This window comes from Phalacrocorax carbo, chromosome 9, assembly GCF_963921805.1.
Source record: "Phalacrocorax carbo chromosome 9, bPhaCar2.1, whole genome shotgun sequence".
Taxonomy (NCBI): Eukaryota; Metazoa; Chordata; class Aves; order Suliformes; family Phalacrocoracidae; genus Phalacrocorax; species Phalacrocorax carbo.
Window position 1 is genome coordinate 15701944 of NC_087521.1, and position 21316 is coordinate 15723259.

The 21316-nt window shown below is 39.3% G+C and overlaps 1 protein-coding gene and 1 long non-coding RNA gene across 2 annotated transcripts in view; one reads left to right on the forward strand and one right to left on the reverse strand.

Moving 5' to 3' along the window:
• TSHR (thyroid stimulating hormone receptor) overlaps positions 1 to 21316 on the forward strand; it is a 60311-nt gene extending 38995 nt beyond the window's left edge. Inside the window, exons 6-11 of the mRNA XM_064460125.1 lie at positions 667 to 741; positions 2891 to 2968; positions 3942 to 4010; positions 12666 to 12743; positions 17993 to 18181; positions 19394 to 21316. Of these exons, the coding sequence (XP_064316195.1) occupies positions 667 to 741; positions 2891 to 2968; positions 3942 to 4010; positions 12666 to 12743; positions 17993 to 18181; positions 19394 to 20801 (1897 nt within the window). The 3' untranslated portion in view covers positions 20802 to 21316. The remainder of the gene's footprint in view (positions 1 to 666; positions 742 to 2890; positions 2969 to 3941; positions 4011 to 12665; positions 12744 to 17992; positions 18182 to 19393) is intronic.
• On the reverse strand, positions 6773 to 10184 carry LOC135315014 (uncharacterized). Its single transcript, XR_010374446.1, has 2 exons — positions 7706 to 10184; positions 6773 to 6985 (listed from the first exon to the last, which is right to left on the reverse strand). It is a non-coding gene; the product is annotated as an uncharacterized LOC135315014 (long non-coding RNA).

Consider the following 21316-nt stretch of genomic DNA (forward strand, 5'->3'; position numbering starts at 1 on the left):
AAAAAGAATAACTTCTGTGATTTTGAGCAATGTTTGGAAGACCCCTGAAAGGGCTCTGTGTGGGTACGTCATAGGGGTAGTGACGAGGAGGAAAGATTTTTCCAGATTTTTCCCATAGATCTGAAAGCAATAAAGTAAGTTGTCAAAATAATTTAATTTCAGGAGAATAGTTTTAAAAATTAAGAACTATATTTTCTTACGTTATTTCTGCTCTACAGGAGATCAGAAATAAGGGGCATTAACTGTGTTCATATTTGAAGACAGTTTCCCTTTCCAGAGCTATTTGAACAGCTCTTAGCCTCAGTGAAAGACAGAGGATGTGGGGGTCCAGACTGAAGCAGCCTTAAATCTCTCAGGTGAACCCAGAGTTATAATTTTTTTTCTCCCTATCCACCTCACAGGCTACTTACCTCTGCAGATCTGCTTAGTTGTCTCATTATTTCGTGTTCCCATTTTTTGAGAGTCTATCATTTATCATAAATCCGGTATTTTTATTTTTTTAATTTGTTTTTGCATCTTTATATTTTGGACAGTTGATTATAAATTAATTGATTGAAAATAGAGAGGATGAAATAACTGTCCTGCTCTGTTGAATGCTTTAAATATATTGGTGGTTGTTGTTCAGCGATCCAGTACCTGTAATTCTTTCTGTTTCTTCTCTTTCAGTGGTATTTTTAATACTGGACTCAAAGCGTTTCCAGACCTCACCAAAATCTACTCATCTGATGTGAACTTTTTACTGTAAGTATCTCTCCTCATAGCTGGTTAGAATATTGCCATCCTCAGATCCCAAGAAAACTTATAGTGAAGGTTTCTGTTTTGAAGAAAAACATCAAATAAGACTGGGAGAGCACTTTTCCTATTTCAATGACCATTAGTACCAAATCTGGAAAATGCCAGGTCACCTAGCACTGTACATTTGACCTGGATGAGAGACAGACACACAAGCGCATTTCTGTTGAACTAGCCAAAGCACCTGATACACTTCTACAGGCCGTCTGCTTTGATTTTGTTTTTGTAATGGCTGTGCAATACCTGAATTAGTCTGAAGTCGGAATGGTGTGACACGCGGGACCTGATCTGACATACAGCCTGCTAACGCGAAGTCATCCTGTCAACATTCTTCTAACAAATTTGTGCCGGCATGGTGAGCTCATATTGCACATGTTCTGATACCGCTCTTCATTGAGCTCCTATATTGTTGAATCATAACCTCCCCTGGCTATCTGCCTTCTTTCTTTTGACCCCACCCTGAGCACAGAAGATTCGAGTGCAGAACTGCACAATCCTGAGAGCAATTGTTTATTGTTGCACCTTTAAAAAGCTCACTGTTGGCAAATCTCACTTTTTTAGGTAGATTTTGGTGAAGACTTATTTTATCCAAAATATATTGCTTCATATAATTAATGTTTTAATAAAGAAAACAGAAAAGGAGCTTAAAAAGCAAATTGACAAAGCTGAGAAATAAAGTAGAGCTTTTAAGTCGCTAGACCAGGAGCACCTTGGTTTCATGACAGCCTCAGTAGTGAGGTCAGCTCAGGCTGGCACAGCATGTCTTTAAGAAAGAGGACTACCCATCTCCCTTCTGTCGCTCACCCTTTTCATAGTAGTTGAGTGAGATGCATGCTCTTTTAGATTGACAGCATAAGCTTCTATGAACAGTTTGCCTAAATGCCCTTGTCCAACCTTATTTGGAGAGTTACATTTCAATGAGAAATCTACACTCTTTTCTCATTTCATCAAGAAAAAAAAAAATCTGCTCTTGAAGAAAAATATGTTTCTAAATTATGCAGAAGGTATAGTGGGGGCAAAAGCATTCATTATATCACTATTGGCCTTTGAGGTCAAGCAACTTACAAGTAAACATTTGTTCAGAAAAGTGAACCGATCTGAAAAATGTCAAGCCAGAGTAACTCGTTGTGGAAACTATCTATCGGTGAAAACTACTTGGAATGAAAATGGTTGTAGTACAGTCCAGTGTTAGCACAGAATATAGCATAGTATATATAGCACAGAAAAGGAATTAAATTGTTCCTGTCACATGGGCAACAGTTAGGATTTCTCGACCCATGGACATTATAGTCTGGCCTTACTAGACCATACCTAATCCACAAGCTGAGGAAAAGAAAAATTTGCAGAATGTTTTTGTTTCCAGACTCTATGATTCAGGAAAAAGCAGAAAAAGGACAACCAGACATTTTGCCCATTGTTTCTACCAGCTATTTCCTCTCCCCTTTCATGAGACTACTGTGATGTTTAGTCACAGTAAATCTCCCTAGTTTTTCTTTGTCCCTTTTGTCACGATAGAGTTATGGTCTGAAGATACATAGTATTTATTAAGACTGCAGATTGGAAGTAAAAAGTTCTTTAAGAAATGACAGGTAGTGAAACACTCATTTGGACAAGAATTAAGAAGAATAATTAGATCACATAGTTAGTTATTCTGCTTGTGCTAGATGCAGTTCTGTAAAGTGAAATGCCTCTGTCCTGAACAATGTATTTTCTCATGTCTTATCTTCAGAGCAGGATCTCGGCTCTGAAGTCACTAGGGCTGGGTCAGTTGACACTGCAGCATTATTTACTTTGCTAATTCTCTGGCTTACGAGACAATGGACCTGTTTGTGCCGTTAACCACTATAGTCACACAGGCTGGCACACCTCACCAGGACTGTAAAACCCATCTACTTCACAAGCTCACTTCCTGGATGCTGGAACATGCTCGATTCTTCATCATCCCACATGTGTCTTCTGGGCTTAGATATAAGTAAAAAAGTTATTTTACACTTTTATTTATTATCAAGGCACAGAACAAATTAATAATGAAACTGTTGTGGAGCAGCTCTGTTGGGTACATGTATGTTTGATTGTGATATTTTGTCTCCTTTTTCAGAGAAATTGCAGATAATCCTTTCATGACCTCAGTGCCTGCAAATGCTTTCCATGGGCTTTGTAATGAATCTCTAACTCTGTAAGTTCTTCCTGTTTTAAGTCACAAGGCGATTACCTCTCTCAAGCATATGGTAAAATGTTAAAAAAAAAAAATCCCTGTCCTACTCCAGTAGTTCGTAACAGAGAAACACCACAGATAGGTAGTATCCGTGATCTAGTGCGCACAAATCCTTTACTTTGACACTGATTTGAATCAGGGCTGATGCTTTTCTTTAAACTGGCTTGACCATAAGTGGTTTTGCTTTTGTATCACCCTAATGCCAGTGAATGGTTATGCTGGAGAAAAGGGAGAAGTTTGCAGAGTTCTCCTTCTGTAAAACTACAGCGTGGTTAGAACCGTGCCTAACTTCTTTGCAACCTATGCGATACATACCATGAAAACTAATGGGCGGCAAATGTCAGAAGAGTCATATTTGAAGGAAGATTCTTAAATAAAGTTCAGTTATGAAAGTCATACTCAATGTGAGACACAAGAAGGGGCTGAGGGGAGTGAAAATGACTGTAATGATTTATGACCTGAACTAGGGGAAAAAGCGCTAGAATGCAAAAGGATTAATTCTAAGGAAAATCTTAAAAAAAAAAATATTTTTGCTCTAAGGGAGCAAAAGAATGAATTCTAAAACTTCAGGCAGGCCTGATAGTAAAATCATACCTATTTTGCTAGGTTTTAGTTCCTTTAGCCTTCCTTAATCAGTCTAGAGGAATTTTATTTCTTTGTTTTTAGTTTGAGGGTGGGAAAGTAATAGCAAGGTGTTTTAGTCTAGTTCTATCTTTGCTGTAAAAATAAGTAAAAGATGGTGCACCTGCCACATGGTATTCTTGATTCAGCTGCACTTAAGAATGCTGCTGGGTATTTGTTTGTCCTAGAACTAAAATTGCTGCTTCTTCAACAGATTAAAATTAACCCATCCATAAATGTCTTGTTGCCAAGAAAAATAAGATGTTATGTACGCAGGTATTGAAGCAACCCAAAATACACTTTTTTCTTGCAGCAAACTCTACAATAATGGTTTTACCAGCATTCAAGGCCATGCTTTCAATGGGACAAACCTGGATGCTATGTAAGTAGCAGATCATTCTCTTCTTTCAGAGAAAAGTACTTCATGCTTGTCAGAGGCTCTCAAATACATATCTTGGTCTAATTATTTTTAAGGAGCAAAGAGAGGATATTGATTTCAGCCAGCAATAAAAAAATGGGCACTTAATGTCTTTTGCACTGTGCTTTCATTTGGTATGTATATTTATAGCTCAGAAATAAAATCATGGTAGGTAATTCCAGTGTGAATTTTGTCCTGGTTTGAAGCTACAGTAAAACTTCTTTTGATCAGTAACATTTCTAAGACAATTTGGAAGATAATTATGCTGTTTCACTTACAAGACAGCTTATTTTAGAAAGTGTAGCAGTGATAATGGTAGCAGCTCTTTCACAGAAATCTCGTCTGCTAAAAAGAGAGTGGTCACTTGCACTAGGAATGAGAGATGGGTATCTCAAAAGCATGAAGCAACCATTTCAGCTTTCTCTTCCCCTTCTTATTATAGTTTCTGGAAAACTAATACTTAGTGAATGAATATCCTTTTTACACTATACCCAAAATCATCTGCCTCAATCATTAGCACAGAACAAACCGCAGTTCCAGAGGCTCCATTCACTTTGGCAGAGTTTACTCTGGTCCTACAGAGTCGTGACTGAAGAGTCTGGCTGTCAACCTCATGAGTAAAGAGATTTCTTCATCGTGAGCTCTTAGATTAACCAGAGAGGCATGAGGATAGATATGATTATTTTCAGTACTTTATTTTAAATTGGGCTTGAATGCTATAAGAATTCTATAAAAACATCCTTCACATGGTATTAATCTTGCCAAACTGCCTTTTTTCCTTAACAGCTAGCTAGACTTCTTAAATTTTGAAGAGGTTTGAGTTTAAACTAAAGATCTGGGATAGATCTTATTTTACTCACATTAGTTCAGTTCTTTGAACTGTCATATGAGAAAGGAAGTTTTTAATGACATTTGTACTCATGGTGTTTCATGGTGCTTGTACTCGTGTCCACAGCAATTACAAGATGTAAAATATGGCAAAGTGAACCCAGTGTCTTGGCTGAATCCCTCTAAGCTGTATATGCAACACTTACTTAAAACCTTTCTAAGCTTTAGCCAATATATGAATCATGTTGGTTCTTCCATTTTTTTACATTTTGATGAAACACGGGTTGGAGATGATTTTGTGGGGATTTTTGTTTTCTTTTTGCTTCTCTGATAGCACGTGAGTACTATTGCTTCTGGCCTCTGGAATTTTACTTATTATTAAAGAATCAAGTGAAAATGTAGTTTTAGATGATCTAAACATCTCCTTTGTTGGACTGGGTGGAAGAGGAGAAGCAGAAAAACCATACTGGGTTCTACGGATCCTGCTTGCTTACTTTCAAAAAAAGTTTGTGATTAGTAGTCTTTAAGGATATTTCAGTATTCTTCAAGGCCTCGAGGGTACAGGGCCTTACAGAGAGATCTAGCTAGACTCGCGACCTGGGCAATCACCAACTGTATGAAGTTTAACAAGAGTAAGTGCTGGATTCTTCAGGTGGGACAGGGTGATCCTGGTTATATAATCTGGGATGAGAGGCTGGAGAGCAGCCGTGTGGTAAGAGGGCTGTGGGTTTGGGTTGATGGCAAGTTGAATACGAGTCAACAGTGTGCCCTGGCAGCTAAAAGGGCCAACTGTGTCCTGGGGTGCATCAGGCACAGCATGGCTAGCCAGCTGATGGAGGTGCTTGTCCCACTCTACATCGCACTGGTGAGGCCCTACCTCGAGTACTGTGTGCAGCTTTGGGTGCCTCAGTATAAGAAGGACATCAAACTGTCAGAGCGTGCCCAGAGGAGGGCAACCAAGATGGTGAAAGGTCTCAGGGGCAAGACTTATGAGGAGCAGCTGAGGTCACTTGGTTCGCTCACCTTGGAGAAGAAGAGGCTGAGGGGTGACCTCATGGCAGTCTGCAGCTTCCTCAAGGGGGCAGCGGAGGGGGAGGTGCTGACCTCCTCTCTCTGGGGACCAGCGAGAGGTCCAGCACACAAGGAGATGGAATGAAGCTGTGTCAGGGGAAGTTCAGACTGGACACTAGGAAAAGGTTCTTCACTGAGAGGGTGGTCAGTCACTGCAACAGGTTCCCCAGGGAAGAGATCGTGGCACCAAGCTTATCAGAGTTCAGGGAGCATCTGGATGATGCTCTTAGTCATAGGGTTTAGTTTTAGGTAGGATATTCTACGATTCCATGATTCTAAGTGAATCTTTCCAGAGACTGGCTATGATGCACTAGTTAAGCAAATTAAAAAAAAAAAAAAAAAAAAAAAAAAAAACAGAAGAACTAAAACCAGGCTTACTTTCAGGGCTTTATCTACATGCAGTAAAAATGTTTTATTACAACAAACAGTTTTCTCCTAATTAAATCATATGACATTTTCTTGGAGCGAAGCACCACTCCAGATTTACAAGGCAAACTAGGGAGCTGAACATTAGTGGTAAAGCCTTTATCTGTCTGATAAACTACAATGAAATGTCTAAACTAATTTTCTGAAGTAGTTTGGTTACCATATGTCAAGATAAGGTATAATTTTGCTAAGTGCAAGCTTGGAGGTTTGCTGTTTCTAGCAGCAGCATTAAGCTAATGCAAAAGGCAAATATTTCATTTTCTGTATTCTGACATTTCTAATTTGAACTCCTGTTTATCTACCACTGTACAGTGAAGAAAACACCTGTTTTCTTCTGGGTCTGATCCAAGATCCTTTGGACTTGATGAAACTAGGAGCAAAAGAAACTAAGACAAAAAGAGTGAGGGAAAGAAATTTTAATGGATTTTGAATGATGACCTCAAGGAGGAAAACAATTAAAAAAAGGAAACCAATCAAAAACAATAATTCATTTTTTGACATATCATCCAAAGACTCCATGTTCCATCCATAAATCGGAAGACATTTTGAGAATCTCAGAGGCTACCTTCTACCATGCAGTGTGCCTTGCCACCACTCTTGCAGCATTAAAAGACCTATATAATTCAAGGAGGTCAAAATAATCAGTGCAGAAACAGGTGTGGAACCATGCATAAACAGTTTCCATTATTGGACTGAATGATGGCACTACCTAATAAATCTTCTCATCCAACAAGGATCTGTGTTTTATGGCAAACCACAGTATCGCCATATATATTTTATAAAGGCAGGAAGTAAAGAACCAGGATGGAAGGGCCAAATGACACTTTTACTGAATAACGGTCATCTGAAACTTGAATCCCTCGTTCTAACACATCATTAAGGTCCATGAACTGCATCATTCCTGCAGATTTCTGCAAAGTGGTGCTTCTGTACCAATGTTTATTTCTGTTAGGAAATTAGTGAGGAAACAAGATTTTTTAAAAAATTATTTCCAGTGAACAGCTATATGTATATATATGAGCTGTTACAGAGCTGTCTAAATTACTGAAATGGAAAGTGTGCAATCTCAAAATGTAATTACAAAAATAAACTCCAAAAGAATATATTTACTTTGGTATATGCTCTCAGAGATCATTTATAATGCTTAGCTTAGCTCAGAGTCAAGATAAACAACGGTGTAGAAAAAACAGATGATGAATCCTTAATACTGTTCATTTACCAATGCATCTCTTCTGCCTTTCTTTAAACTTCATTTCATAATCCAACAGGATGCATAGATACATTAACATATTACATGTCCAAAGCCCATTTAATACTATAGTGGTGATACTTACGTGTGTGGCCAGGATATTATTTTCCTCCTTGTTCATCAAGCTCTGCTGCCTTATTTTAAAATCAGAAGCTGAAAGAAAGCAAGCAGATACTGTCAAGTAATACATAATTCTATAAGCCAGCGAGGTATTCCAACTAGGAACTTTGGTAATGTTACTTGGTTTTTAACTCAGTTATCCTTTGGAAGAGAGTTTTGCAAAACCTCCCTTTTTCCCTAATCTGGCTGTTCAGTCTTATTCCATCGCTCCCTGGGCTGATAAAATTGGTTGTGGGACTGCAGTAAAACCTTATCAGTGAAATAATCCATCTTAAAAAAACACCAAGAAATGTGTATCTGGCTACAATATGGGGGATGACATGAATGACCTTGGACTACGGAAGAAGAGAAATAAAAATATTTTACACTGAAAGACGAAAGGGATGTGGCACTATATATTAGTTGAAGTAGCTGGTCAGCATTTTTCATTCATATCCTTTACCCTCAATAGAAAATACACTTTCAGTGAAAATAAAATATTTTGTAAAAATATCTTCAGACCTTTCAGGTTTTTCAGTTTTTCTGTATCTCCAAAATGGTGTCCCTAAAGAGCTCCCAGAATGCTCCTGATAATTCAACTTTTGTACTTTTGTTTATTTTTTAAGGAAGTTTTCTCATATATATGTATTTCTCCTTTCTGGAGACTATAGCTATGGTGTACTCTTTGGCTTTTTTGGTCCTACAGAGTTGCTCAATATCAGTACCTGGTGGTTGCTCTTATAAACCAGACTTTAGACTGTAGCATTTTGAAACAGAGCATGCGTGACACCCAAGCTGAAATCAAAAGTTGCTTTTCCTCATGCAGCCTCTCTAACCTCTTGATTTATGAAGCACGCATTGATAATGTTTGAATACTCGGTATCGCTGGCATGCCCTCACATGACATTGTCCTGTTTTACATAGCAGTTGAAATGCCCTCTTACTGTTTCATGTCCTCAGAAGATCATGCTCAGCATACTGCAGTCATTTTGTTTTCTGGAGGGCCTGAGACTTAATGCAGTATTTTTCCCTCTTACCCCTGCACCTTGAGGCCATGAAGACTCTGTATTAGTCACTGGCATAGTTAGCTTACTGAGCTGATTTGATTAAAAAAAAAAAAAGAAAGAAAAAGGACCCTTCTTTTCTTATAGCACTATGAAACCATCAGCATATCCTACTCCAGATTCAGCATTTACTACTCCAGATTTCCAGCATACTTCGCACTATGGTATTCACGTCTGTCTGATTGCCTCCCACCAACTTTCCAAAATGACTGTTAACCTCATATCCCCACTGAGGATAGATATTCCACTTCACCCATGTGATTTCTAAGACTTCCAGTATTTGTTTAGACACATGGGTACCTGTTGTGGTTTTCTTTTCTGCAGTGTAGTTAAATGACATTCTATACCATTTAGCTATCAGTAACAGGATTAAAGGCATTCTCAGAAGGAGCTACACTGGCTATACATACACTTTCTTTGTCAAATTAATATTTACCAAGGTCTTATTCTTTCCATTTAAAAGAGGTACCCAACAAAATAAAAGGGCTTAAACAACTGAACTCAATTAGCATTAGGAAATTGTACATTCTGATGGGCCTGACTCATCTACGTGAAAACTGGCAGCTAACACTGCAGCCCCTCCTCGGTAACACATGGTAATGACCTTCCCGACAGTCTCCAGCTGGCTGTTTCTGTTTGTAAGTTTGAAGATTTTTTATTGTGTAGGTATAATATTATATGTCAGGTTTACCATTCACTGTCATCTTCAAATATCAGGGAAAAATATTTCAAAATTGGACAAGCAACTACCTGGTTGTATAATAATGACTCGTTACTAAAGCAGACAGGTTTTATTAGGTCAGGCAGGTTTCTGTGTCCTTCAAAACTACAACCTAGATGTTGAAATCTTGGATTAATTCTTGGCTCTTGCTCTGGTTTTAACTTTTGTATTAGATTTGCAGACAAAAGCATGAGAAAATTTGCAAACTGAAGCAAAAGTTCGCAACAGGAGTGGCTAGGTTGTCATACACAGAATATGAGCGTCAGTTCTCAGAAAACACAAATGTCAGGTGATACTAGAATGCCATATATTTTTAAAGAATGAAAGCTTATTTCAAACAACAATAGCTGAGAAGATGGAGTAAGCTATTTTCCTCTGTAAGAAACAAGTCCTTAAGCATGGGTAACGTCCAATGCATAACATGCCAGAAGTGTTACTCAGCTTGGCTCCCTAAGACTTCCGTGGTGTATAACCCAGCTGAAGTGCATTTACTTCTCATTTCTCACTATGGTGATCAATATAAGCTTATATCCATGGTATGTTATGGAAACTTTGCCAATGAATTAAACCAGGACAGGATTAGAATCTTCTTTACTTGAATTTTTTTCCCCACACCAAGAAATAATTGCTCTTTAATTATTTTACAGCCATTGAATTTGAAAGACACTTCCAACACAAAGATAAACTAGTGGCCTTCTGCACTTTTCTGAGTCAATTCAATTATGTTGATAGCCACCATCTCAAATGGTGTTTTTGTTACAGAACTTATGATTAGGAAAGGTTTGACCTTGGTATCTTTGCCACTAACTGGCACAACGGCCACAGCTCACAGCAACTTATGGAAACCCTCTGAAATCTGTTGTGAAAACACTTCTATTGTATTTTTTGCCTTCCTAGTTACAGCACAAGCTAGCTTTAAAATGTTTCTAATAGTTATAGTACCAAACATCCCTCTCTGTTTGTGGTATTACTGCCTGCATCAGTAGTATCAAATTCTTTCTCCTTTCATTTAATTTAATTTCTTTAATAGTCCTATCTGGGCACCTTATCATTTCTGTGCCAACTGCACTCTGAAATTTTAGGAAATTCCTCCTTAAGATAATTATGTTTAAATTCTGAGCAATGGCACCTGGCTTCACTTGGGGGTTTTCTCCTATTTCTCTCTTGCTGCTGATCTCATCATTGGGAATTTTCTCTGCTTTTATCTACCCTGTGAAACACGACCTCCATAAAGGCAGTCTGTCTGCAATCCTTGCAAAGTTTCTCTGCTTTAGTTGGACTGAGGACCACATCATCTTCTCTTGAGCAATGCTTTACAGGCATCATCTGCAGTCATCTTCGTCATTCTTGCATTACAGGGCCTTCACCAGCCTCTGCCCTTGTTGGTGAAATGTCAAGCAATCCTGACATTTGTAGCTGTTGGGCCTGGGTCACCCACTGTTATCATACTTATGTCACGATATGTTCCTCTTCCTGCTTCTGCTGGACCTGAGCTACCTGTAACACTGCAGTCCGTGGGCCCTGTTGTCACTCCTAGACTGCAGCCTTATGCTTTAATCTGTGATTTGCTACTGGGGCCATTAGAGTTTACTTTTTCCACTATACAGAAAATTGATAACATTTATAAATGGGATAGTCACAGTGCTATGAGTCTCTTCCGCCTAGGCATCGTGCTCCTTCAGGGCCTTTATAGTGTTGATCCTTTTGCCACCATTACATCAAGGGGAACATACATTCCCCTTGACAACTTCCTCTGGCAATTTTCTGTGTTCTCCTCCTTAATGGGTTGCATTGCATGTCTGCCCCAAAGCACAGTCCTGCAGCTGTACCATCCCCTTTGCTGCCTTGGTTCAAACTTCTCTCAGAGGTCCTTCCTCATCATAGTACAGCAAAAAAAGCTTGGACTGTTTCGTCTCCTTCCTTATGTAGTGCCCCTCAGGCAAGAGAGCTAGACGCTCCTCCATCCTCCTCCAAGGACTACGGCATTTGGTAAATGATTCTTACTCCCATCACAAGACTTCAATTTCATCTGAATTAAGTTAAAAAGCATGACTAGGTTTGATGCCTGCAAGCTATTTCTCATGTAAACATTGTGACAGAAGTTGATTGAACTAAGTAAAACCACCACCTAGGTATAACTGCTGGCACAGGGAAAGAATTATCACAGTAGTATCCACATATACATATAAATATACACACACACATGCATATATATGTACATACGTATATATCACAACCTAATCTTCAGTCTCTTTTTGGTGTTCAGCTAATTTAGCATATTCCTGTCTGTGTGTTTAGGAGACCTGGCTGCTTGTAACTGCCATCCTCCTCCCTCCCGGCTAACCAGGAGGAACCACCTCGTCAAGGAAATCAACGTGCCTGTTGCGTTAAGTCCTTTTTAGCTGGACAATTGTTCCAAAACCACATTTTTAATCTAACTCTATGTCAAATATACCCAACTGATATACACAAGTTGGGACCGTATGCATAAAAATAACGCTTATTTTTCCATTTCATCCCATTCGTTGTATGTCTGCACTTCACAGAATGTCCTAAAATGTGCTCACTGTGACTCTGGCAGAAATGCAGGATGACTGTGCTTCTGCTGCTCCTGCAGGTTTTTTAATTTATGCTTTTTTTGTACACCTGCAATTGTGGAACTACTGAAGCCAATTTTTTCTCCCTAGTCTTTCCACAAAAAACGTAAGTTCTATTAGGCCACTGAGAACAAAAGTCTTGGACAGAAATGCATAGCCTCTCTAAAGCAACTTGGAACTTGACTGAATTACCTGTAAAAAAAATCCATGCATTTATAAGTTTCTCAGATGACAGTTTCAGACCATGGTAAACAGGAATACAGAAAAAAAAAAAAAATCAAGATTAATTCTAGATCAGTTACTTCTAAATCTAAATCTAAAAACACAGAACTGAATTTAACGTTGATTGCTCTACTTGGGCTATGTTAATTTTTTGAGTGTTCAGTAACCTTGCATTGCCTGTCTTTAATCATGCACCTTTACCTCAACTCTGTAAATTCCCTACTTTCTGAATCTTTATATATATTGCTTTTGTAAATCCGTATAGGCAAGTAAACTGAAGAGCTGCTTCTTTAACCTATGGATAACTATTTCCAAATCCCTGTGTTTTGTTCGTTTCTGCAGCTATCTGCACAAGAACAAATACCTGGAAGTTATCAATGATGATGCGTTTCTGGGAGTGCACAGTGGACCAACTCTACTGTGAGTAGGAGAAAATGAAGTGGAGAAAGCTTTAAAAACAATACTATTTTAGGTTGCACTTTCTTTCCAACCATTATTAGTAGCAGAGCAGCAGGGATAGGAATTGCATGTTTACAGAAAGGATATCAGCCGCAAAAGCTGTGCTTTAGGGAACTAATTTAAGAAATGCTTGCATCTTACAGTAGAAATACTGTTCATACAAATTTTTATTCTGAAAGATTCTGTACTGCAATCTGTCTTATAACTGTACAATTGTAGTACAACTGTAAAACAAACTAAGGACTCCAGTAGCACACATGTAAAGGAAATCAAAACAGATTAAAAAATAATTTTAGACAGAATAAGGCTACTTCTGGTGCTGAGTTTTCTTCTTTCTTATGTAATTTGGCTTCCAGTCTGATTTGACTGGAGGACTGATTAGTCCTCCGAAGAACGCTTCACTAAAATTAGGAATCATAACACAGAATGGAACAAAAAATGGCAGCACTCTTCTGCTCTTCAGGAAAGCAGCATATTTGTACCGGCATAACAGTGTATTGTTCACAGAAGGAATCCTAGTAGCTAGCTATAATAACAAAAAGATGCAAAGGACATTGGTTTTCTCCCGTATCTTTCCAACTCCAGAAAATCAGGCTGCTACCAATGACATAGCAACCTACAGTAGAAGCTGTATTGGTCATAACCACTTTATGCTATGAAGAGTTGCGTCCCTGCTGTGCAAAGCTGCAACAGACAAAACCAAGCCCCAGAAAAACAAGTGATGCAACAAAAACAATTGCTTACCACCAACTGACCAATGCCCAGCCAGTCCCCAGGCAACAGCAGCCCTGGCAAACTTCCACCCAGTTTTTATTGCTGAGCATAACGTGGTATGGTCTGGGATATCCCTTTGGTCGGTTGGGGTCAGCTGTCCCAGCTGTGTCCCCTCCCAGCTTCTTGTGCACCCCCAGCTCCTCGCTGGTGGGGTGGGGTGAGGGGCAGAAAAGGCCTTGACTCTGCGTAAGCCCTGCTCAGCAGTAACTAAAACATCCCTGTTTTACAAACATTGTTTTCATTCACAAATCCAAAACACAGCCCCATCAAAGCTGCTATGAAGAAATTTTCTATGCCAGCCAAAACCAGTACAGAAGGGTACAACTTATTATTAATTTTTAATTTAATTTTAATGTAATTTTAATAGCAGCTTCAGGGACTTCTGTCACCCATGGATAACCAGTAATTGTTCTGCATTTGTTAAGTAGGAAGGGTTTGCTACAAAGCGAGATATCTTTCAACAAAATTTAGAGCAGAATCCTTCCACCTGAACAGAGCTCTTATTTGACGTTCAGGAATCTAGAACTATTTTAACAGGAACAAAATAGTTTCTGAAACTCCCACATATGCACTGCCTTAAGAAGGCTGAAGTCAAAATGAATGAAAATTGAGTGGAACCCTACTATTTATTGTTGTGTCATGTCAATGGCCAGTAACATCTCCCACAGGAGACAGAAATGTGCTTGTAATTGGTGCTTTGTTACACACCCCCCACTGTACTGTCAAGACATACTAATGAGTTAATTATAGAGAGATCAGAGATTTATGAATTTCCATAACAGCCTGAGAAGTCTGACCAATACGGCCCTTCCGTATCCCCCTTGGGCAGTGTAAATGACTTGGCTTATTTTAATAAATAATTTGTTATGTCACTTTTGGTTCAGGCATCTAGCTGTTGTTAGCTGGCATGGGAATTTGTGGACATTAGATCTTTGAAAAAAAAAAAAGTTCCACTTCCAATACTGAAAACTAACTCTATGGAAAACAATTGCCAGAGGATAAATATTCCTTTTTCTATGGCAGTGAATGGCATTGCTTACAGTGGAAGCAGTATTAAAAAAAAAAACAAACACCAAACAAACAAAAAACCCCAAACAACAAACATTTATGGAGCGCCAAAAAGGGACTCTGTCTCTAGAGTTCCCTTTATACACTCTTGAAGTGAGATAAGAATTTACAGTTGATGGAACCTCTGCCCTGCAGTTCTACCATTTACTGGGTTTTTTTCTGATCAGGATTTCAGCAACTTAAAGGTTGAAATACTGACCTTGGATCCACACTAATGGGGTAATTTTCTTACATTCTTACATTTTGGCTTTAAAGAAAATCAGTGAGAAAGATTTGACCTCAAAGGATTGTGCCTGGCTACATGTATGTTGTGTGAGTTTGGCCATGCTCTCAGACCTCCTAGCTGGATAGTATATGTAAGTAGGTATTAAAAGCTTAGGTAATTTGTCTTTTAAATTTGCAGCTTACAGTAGCAGAGGGAGCGGGGAGTGTGATCCCTGAATAAAGGAGAATAGATGCCAATAATTCGAATTCCTTTGTCACTGCTGTATATTCACATGTATGCGGATGTATACATAGATTGCTCCCTTTAGAAAACTATTGTAACAATATAGTGACAGTACACTGCTCTTCACCTGAAAATGAAGTGTTGGCTAGGATTCAGCGACTCAGTGGACCTGATTTACTAAATACAGCAACAAGAGCTGCTGCCTAGAGCACAAGTTCATCAGAGTACAACAAAAATATAATCAGGCTTATTGTTGAATTAGCTTTTGCAAAACATACAATCTAAATTCAAAACATCACTAACTTTTGCACAAGATACACATGAGTAATTAGTTATCATTAGAAAGCAGAAATGCTTTGTAAAGCATTATTTTCAAATCTAGGAAAGGGTCCTACGTCAGGAGGTTCTGTTCTGTTCCTGCCACTGGCCACAAGCAAGTCTAAAGTCACTTCAGTTTGAGACAGATCCCCTCTGGACAAGTCTATCAGACCTCTTGCCCCTTCTCTTGTGTTTCTTTAAGTGAGCCAGCTATAGCTTACCAGTAGTAGCAAGACGCTCTTCTGTGCAATGTAAACATCACTGTGTTTAAATAACATCTTAGTTATCAATCTTATTAGATATTAATGATGCTGACATAAGTGCAGTCAGCTCCCATTTTTCTGAGAAGCCCAAAATCAAGACTGATCGTACAATGATACAGAAGAAATCAATTAGGAAAGTGTGTCTTCTGTACGAATGCAGGCACAGTTACTATAGCCTGGCAAGCTGCTGCTTGGATTCACATTGCTCTGAAGATTAGTAATTATTATTTAAAACCTTTCCAATCCTATCCTTGCTAGTTTGTAGACAGCTGCTGTGCTGCTTGAAGTAGATTGTGAATCTGATTAGATAATCGTTAAGACTGGATTTGCAAGGTAAAAAAATGCCTGTCAATCCCACGCTTTCCTCTGGCCAGTTGACACACACTTTGTTGCTAACCACGTGCAGGCCTAGGTAGGGTACCTAAGAAATTATCTTCCACTGGGAGAGAAACCGTCACCAGACTCCCCGGAGGCTTTTCCTTTTGCAATCACAGTGGTACAGAGAGGTCACACGGCCTCTCAGTGGCAGACACCATACCATCAGTTTAGGGACTTCCCAGTCTGGGGATTTTGGAAATTTCCAAACTTATGAGCAATTGTGCTTAATAAGGCCCGTGGACAGGACCAACCATCTGTTGCTAGCCCTGCAACGAGATTAATCCTGAGTCAGCTAGAATTTCAAGGCAGCTGTGCCTGTACCTTCTCACCAAGCTCCCCAAGTTTAACACAGAGTTTTTGAAAATAAAAACTGCAATACTTTTTGAAAATAAAACCTGCAATCCCTAACTGCTTAAATACACACATACGTAAGAGACTTCAAAGGATTCAGTAAGATAGAGCAGAAATGACATGGTCTTACAACTAACTCTTCCAAGCCTTTCTTCTCACTGACCAGATCTTTCTTTCAGACTTTTTAACATCACTTGATAACACTCTGAGTTGCTGCAGACTTTGCATGTTCCTTGCTGCTCCCTGGGAGGTTGTTTCCACCACCTGAGTCCTGGGGCTGGCTGCTCCCTTCTGCTCGCAGCTCTCCAGGAGCTGTGGCTCCCTCCCCTGCACACCCAGGGCCCCAGAGAGACCTTGTCCCCCCAGATGTTCCTCCTGACCCAGTTGTTTCTGATGGGAATGTGACACGACTGTCAATAAAACCAAAACAAAAAGGGATATTATCCTTCTTACCTTGTAATTGGCTTGCACGATGAACCACGGAACCGACACTCACAGTTTCATGATGCAATTTTGTGGAAAGATGATACCTTCTCTCATTTTTAAGTCTCTTACCTCACATTCTTAGGTGCCCCAAAACTCATCTCACAAGAATGAATAATCATTCCCAATCACCTTCTTTACATTATGCATGGCATCTGTAGTCTCCTACTGCTTCCACTCCTAGCTTTTCCCAGGAGAAAAGTCCCAAGTGTTTCAGAAGCAATTTGTTTAAAGCATAAAATGAGCAATAATCTTCTTTTAGGTGCAAGAAACCAGCCAGTGGGTGAGACTTCTAGACAGATAAGAACAGTACTCTTGGGAAACAATGCATAGATAAAAGCTGAATTATTTATTATTAGGGTGTTCATGATAAAAGTGCTCAAATGGTGTTCCTACACTAGAACCTTTTTTACAGGTTTACTTCTTTACAGAGTACAGCTCTGAGAAAACATCTTGACTTCAAGCATCTGTAGAGGAGATTGTGGGACAAAGCAAAACATGAGTGGAAAACTCTAGAAGGATCAGATGCCATTCGCCTGACAGTTCTAAAGGAAATCCAACTCCCTCAAAAATGGTGCGACGTATCTGCTGAGTTGGACTCAGTACCAGAGAAACAGAAAGCAGCAAACATAATACTAAATTTTCTGAGAGTTTCAGGGTGGACCAAGATAGGTTTTAATTTCAGTTTAGGAAGAACATTGTTTTAGTAATTACAATGGTTTCTACTGAAGTATCCCAGTAGGTTAAAATGAGTCTAAAGAAGTCTAAAGGAAAATAGCTTTTCCAGTAGATTATGTTATTTCTTTAAAGAATTTTTAAAACGGTTTTTGTATATGGTTGTCTTTAAAGGTGTAATTTTAAAAGTCCTGGTATTTCCTTATCATCCACATTCTGCACTATGAGGCAATAAAGACAGGAGCTTTTAACCACAGAGAAACTCACAGGAGGAATTCATATCCTGCTTGAATTTGAATGGTATCAGAACCTAGCAGAGTGATATGAAATCCCCACCTCCCCTGGATTTGATTTTTGCTGTAGAATTCTATGAAACTCCTAAATTACTGAGAGAATCTGAAAAAACTCTGATCTGGATATTCTGACATTTGTCTTTTTCTTCCTTTACCTAGGGATGTCTCCAGAACAGCTGTTGCTAACCTTCCAGCCAAAGGACTGGAAAGCCTTAAAGAACTAATGGCCAAAAATACGTGGACTTTGAAGAAATTACCAGCTGTAAAGATATTTCTTCAGCTAATGCGAGCTGACCTATCATATCCAAGTCACTGCTGTGCTTTCAAGAGCTGGAAAAAAAACAGCGGGTGAGTTTCACTAATTTGTAGGACCTTTTGCAACAGCTCCTCCTTTTGTCGAGCCCAGAATTAAAGGGAAGGAAAAGAAAAGGGTAATATGCTATAACACAGAACAGGCTGTAGCAAGACCTGGAAAAAGAGGTTTTGGAGGGGTTGTAGCCTCATGTCTCGTGTTCTAACTGAAAAGCTTAAAATAAATAATTCTGTAATAACCTTGTAGACAGATTATTTCAAATTCCATTTTGGCAGTATTTCCAGCCTCCCATCAGAAGAGGTGAGCATAGCTTTTAGAAAGAAAAAAGTACATTTATAGATGTCCTGATGCAACATAGCAACTCATCTGCTGGGGGGAGGGAGGTGGGATGACTTACTGTGATTAGCAGCAGAGTTTTACTGCAGAATACAAATCCATTGTAAATTTCTCCAAAGTTTAATAAGGTTTAGAGGATTCTTATCCAGGCCAGTCCTTGATTTCGGAAGACAGCCTCAGTCTTCAGTATTGCCATATTTGTAGTTGGAATACACAGCATATTACAAATATACTGTGATAAGTACATGAATTATTCAGTAATAAACTCACAGAGGAACAACATTCACAATTACAATGGACTAGGAAAGTGAGGACAGAAATAAAACAGAGGAGTGGAGAGATTCAAAACCTGGACAGGAAGAACGTGCAGAAAGAACGCAGCACAATCTAATGACTGAAAGAAGCAAGTATTTGCGTGTCTATCAGTAGAGGTGAAAATTTCTCAGACTGAACTGTATGCAATCTCAAATAAATAAGAAATGTGACAGTGGATCACAGTGATCAAAAAATTTTATGCCAAATTGCAATTTTTTTCCTAGTAAAAGTATGAACAATTTTTGACTACAAATACGGGTGCATCACACCATGAGGTACAGGATTCCCAAAAACTACACTGCTAGCTGTAGATCCCAAGAAGGAAGAGGGATTACAGATGCTGAACAAACCAAATTACTACTGGGGATAGCTGAGAGCAACAGAGAAAGGGAAAATGTAGTTTTAAGAAAAAAAGCCCAGAAACGCTCAAGCTTACTGTTCACTAAACATTCTGTTAACAGAAATGTATCCAATCACATTTTTATAGCTACGTTTTCATTCAAGGTGATTTGCTTTTGAAGTGTTCCCTTTGTTTACTTGCTGTACTCCAGTCAGACTGTAAATGCCAGAGGTGATTTCCCCCTCTGCTCTTTCAGAATCCTGGAGTACCTGACATGTAACCAGAGTGACAGCCACAGCTTTCGTAAAAGATCAGTCAAAGCTCTCAGAGGTCCATTTTTCAAAGATTATGCACAAGAATACACAGACCACACCGATACAGTGTATGACAAAAACACCAAGTTCACAAATTTTCATGAAAATTCCAATTATTACATTTTTTTGGAAGAGCACGGAGAAGGTAATCTTGGGTTTGGCCAAGAGCTCAAGAACCCTCAGATGGAAGACATCCAGACCTTTGACAGTCATTATGACTACCCTGTCTGCGGCAGCAATGAAGATGTAATGTGCACTCCAGAGCCTGATGAGTTTAATCCCTGTGAGGATATAATGGGATATCAATTTCTGAGGATTGTGGTGTGGTTTGTGAACCTGCTGGCCATCCTAGGTAACATTTTCGTCCTTTTCATCCTTCTCACCAGCCATTATAAACTGACTGTACCACGCTTTCTGATGTGTAATTTGGCCTTTGCTGATTTTTGCATGGGGTTATACCTCCTCCTGATCGCTTCAGTGGACCTCTACACCAGGTCAGAGTACTACAACCATGCTATAGAGTGGCAGACTGGGCCTGGTTGCAACACAGCTGGCTTTTTCACAGTCTTTGCTAGTGAACTTTCTGTATACACACTGACTGTGATCACCCTGGAGCGCTGGTACGCCATCACTTTTGCCATGCACCCAGATCGAAAGATTCGCCTCCGGCATGCCTTGGTTATCATGCTGGGAGGGTGGCTCTCATGCTTTCTTCTTGCCCTTTTGCCACTGGTTGGTGTCAGCAGCTATAGCAAAGTCAGCATCTGCTTGCCTATGGACACTGAAACACCAGTGGCTGAAGCCTACGTTGTCTTCATTTTAATATGTAACATCATTGCTTTTGTCATCATTTGTGCCTGCTACATAAAAATCTACGTAACTGTGCGAAACCCTCAGTACAAGTCAGGGGACAAAGACACCAAAATTGCCAAGCGGATGGCTGTGTTGATTTTCACTGACTTTCTGTGCATGGCTCCCATCTCTTTCCATGCTTTATCTGCAATCGTGAACAAACCGTTAATAACTGTCACCAATTCCAAGATTTTGCTGGTACTCTTCTACCCACTCAATTCTTGTGCCAACCCCTTTCTTTATGCTATTTTCACTAAAGCTTTCCAAAGAGATGTGTTTATCCTGCTAAGCAAGTTTGGTATATGCGAGCATCAGGCCCAAGTCTACAGAGGTCAGACAATCTCAGCCAAAAACAGCAGCGGCTCTTATGGGCAGAGAATTAGCCGAGGGATAGGTCAGGTTCTTACGAGCATTCAAGACCCAGTCAACAATTACCTTCCTGCCGTGACAATGCAGAACCAAATTCTTGTGGAAGAATACAAGCAAACTGAGCTATAATAACCCAAAGTATAATAGGTACTACCTGGTGAAGAGGTAGTCATGCATACAGTGAATCAAGAGGGAAGGTAACAAATTCTCTACATCCTTTTTCCCTAGCCTGTCCTTTGTGATGTCTGGAAGTACCTCCAGAGTGGTCTTCTGTTAGACAAGCCACTCATTTGAACCTTTTGTCTCACACTCCTATCAGGGCAGGTCAAAAGGTACTGTTCTGATGATAATGCTGGAAGTAAGTGTGAATGCTCTATCTAAATAGGAAAACTATTATATATAAATGCAGCAAACATGAAATATACCCGCATCTAAAAAATTTAAGGAAGCAGGAGACGAAGCATAAAACTTGGGAGTACTTTTACACCTAAAAAAAGGACATAAAGTTTTATAATTAAAATGAGATTTTTTAAAAAAAAAAAAAAAACGGTTGAAGCTCTCAAATACCAACTGCCTATGTGTCAAAAGGTTCAATTGGTTTTCTAATAGCCAATTTCTAAAACTTCCACCAGGGCCTAAAAATG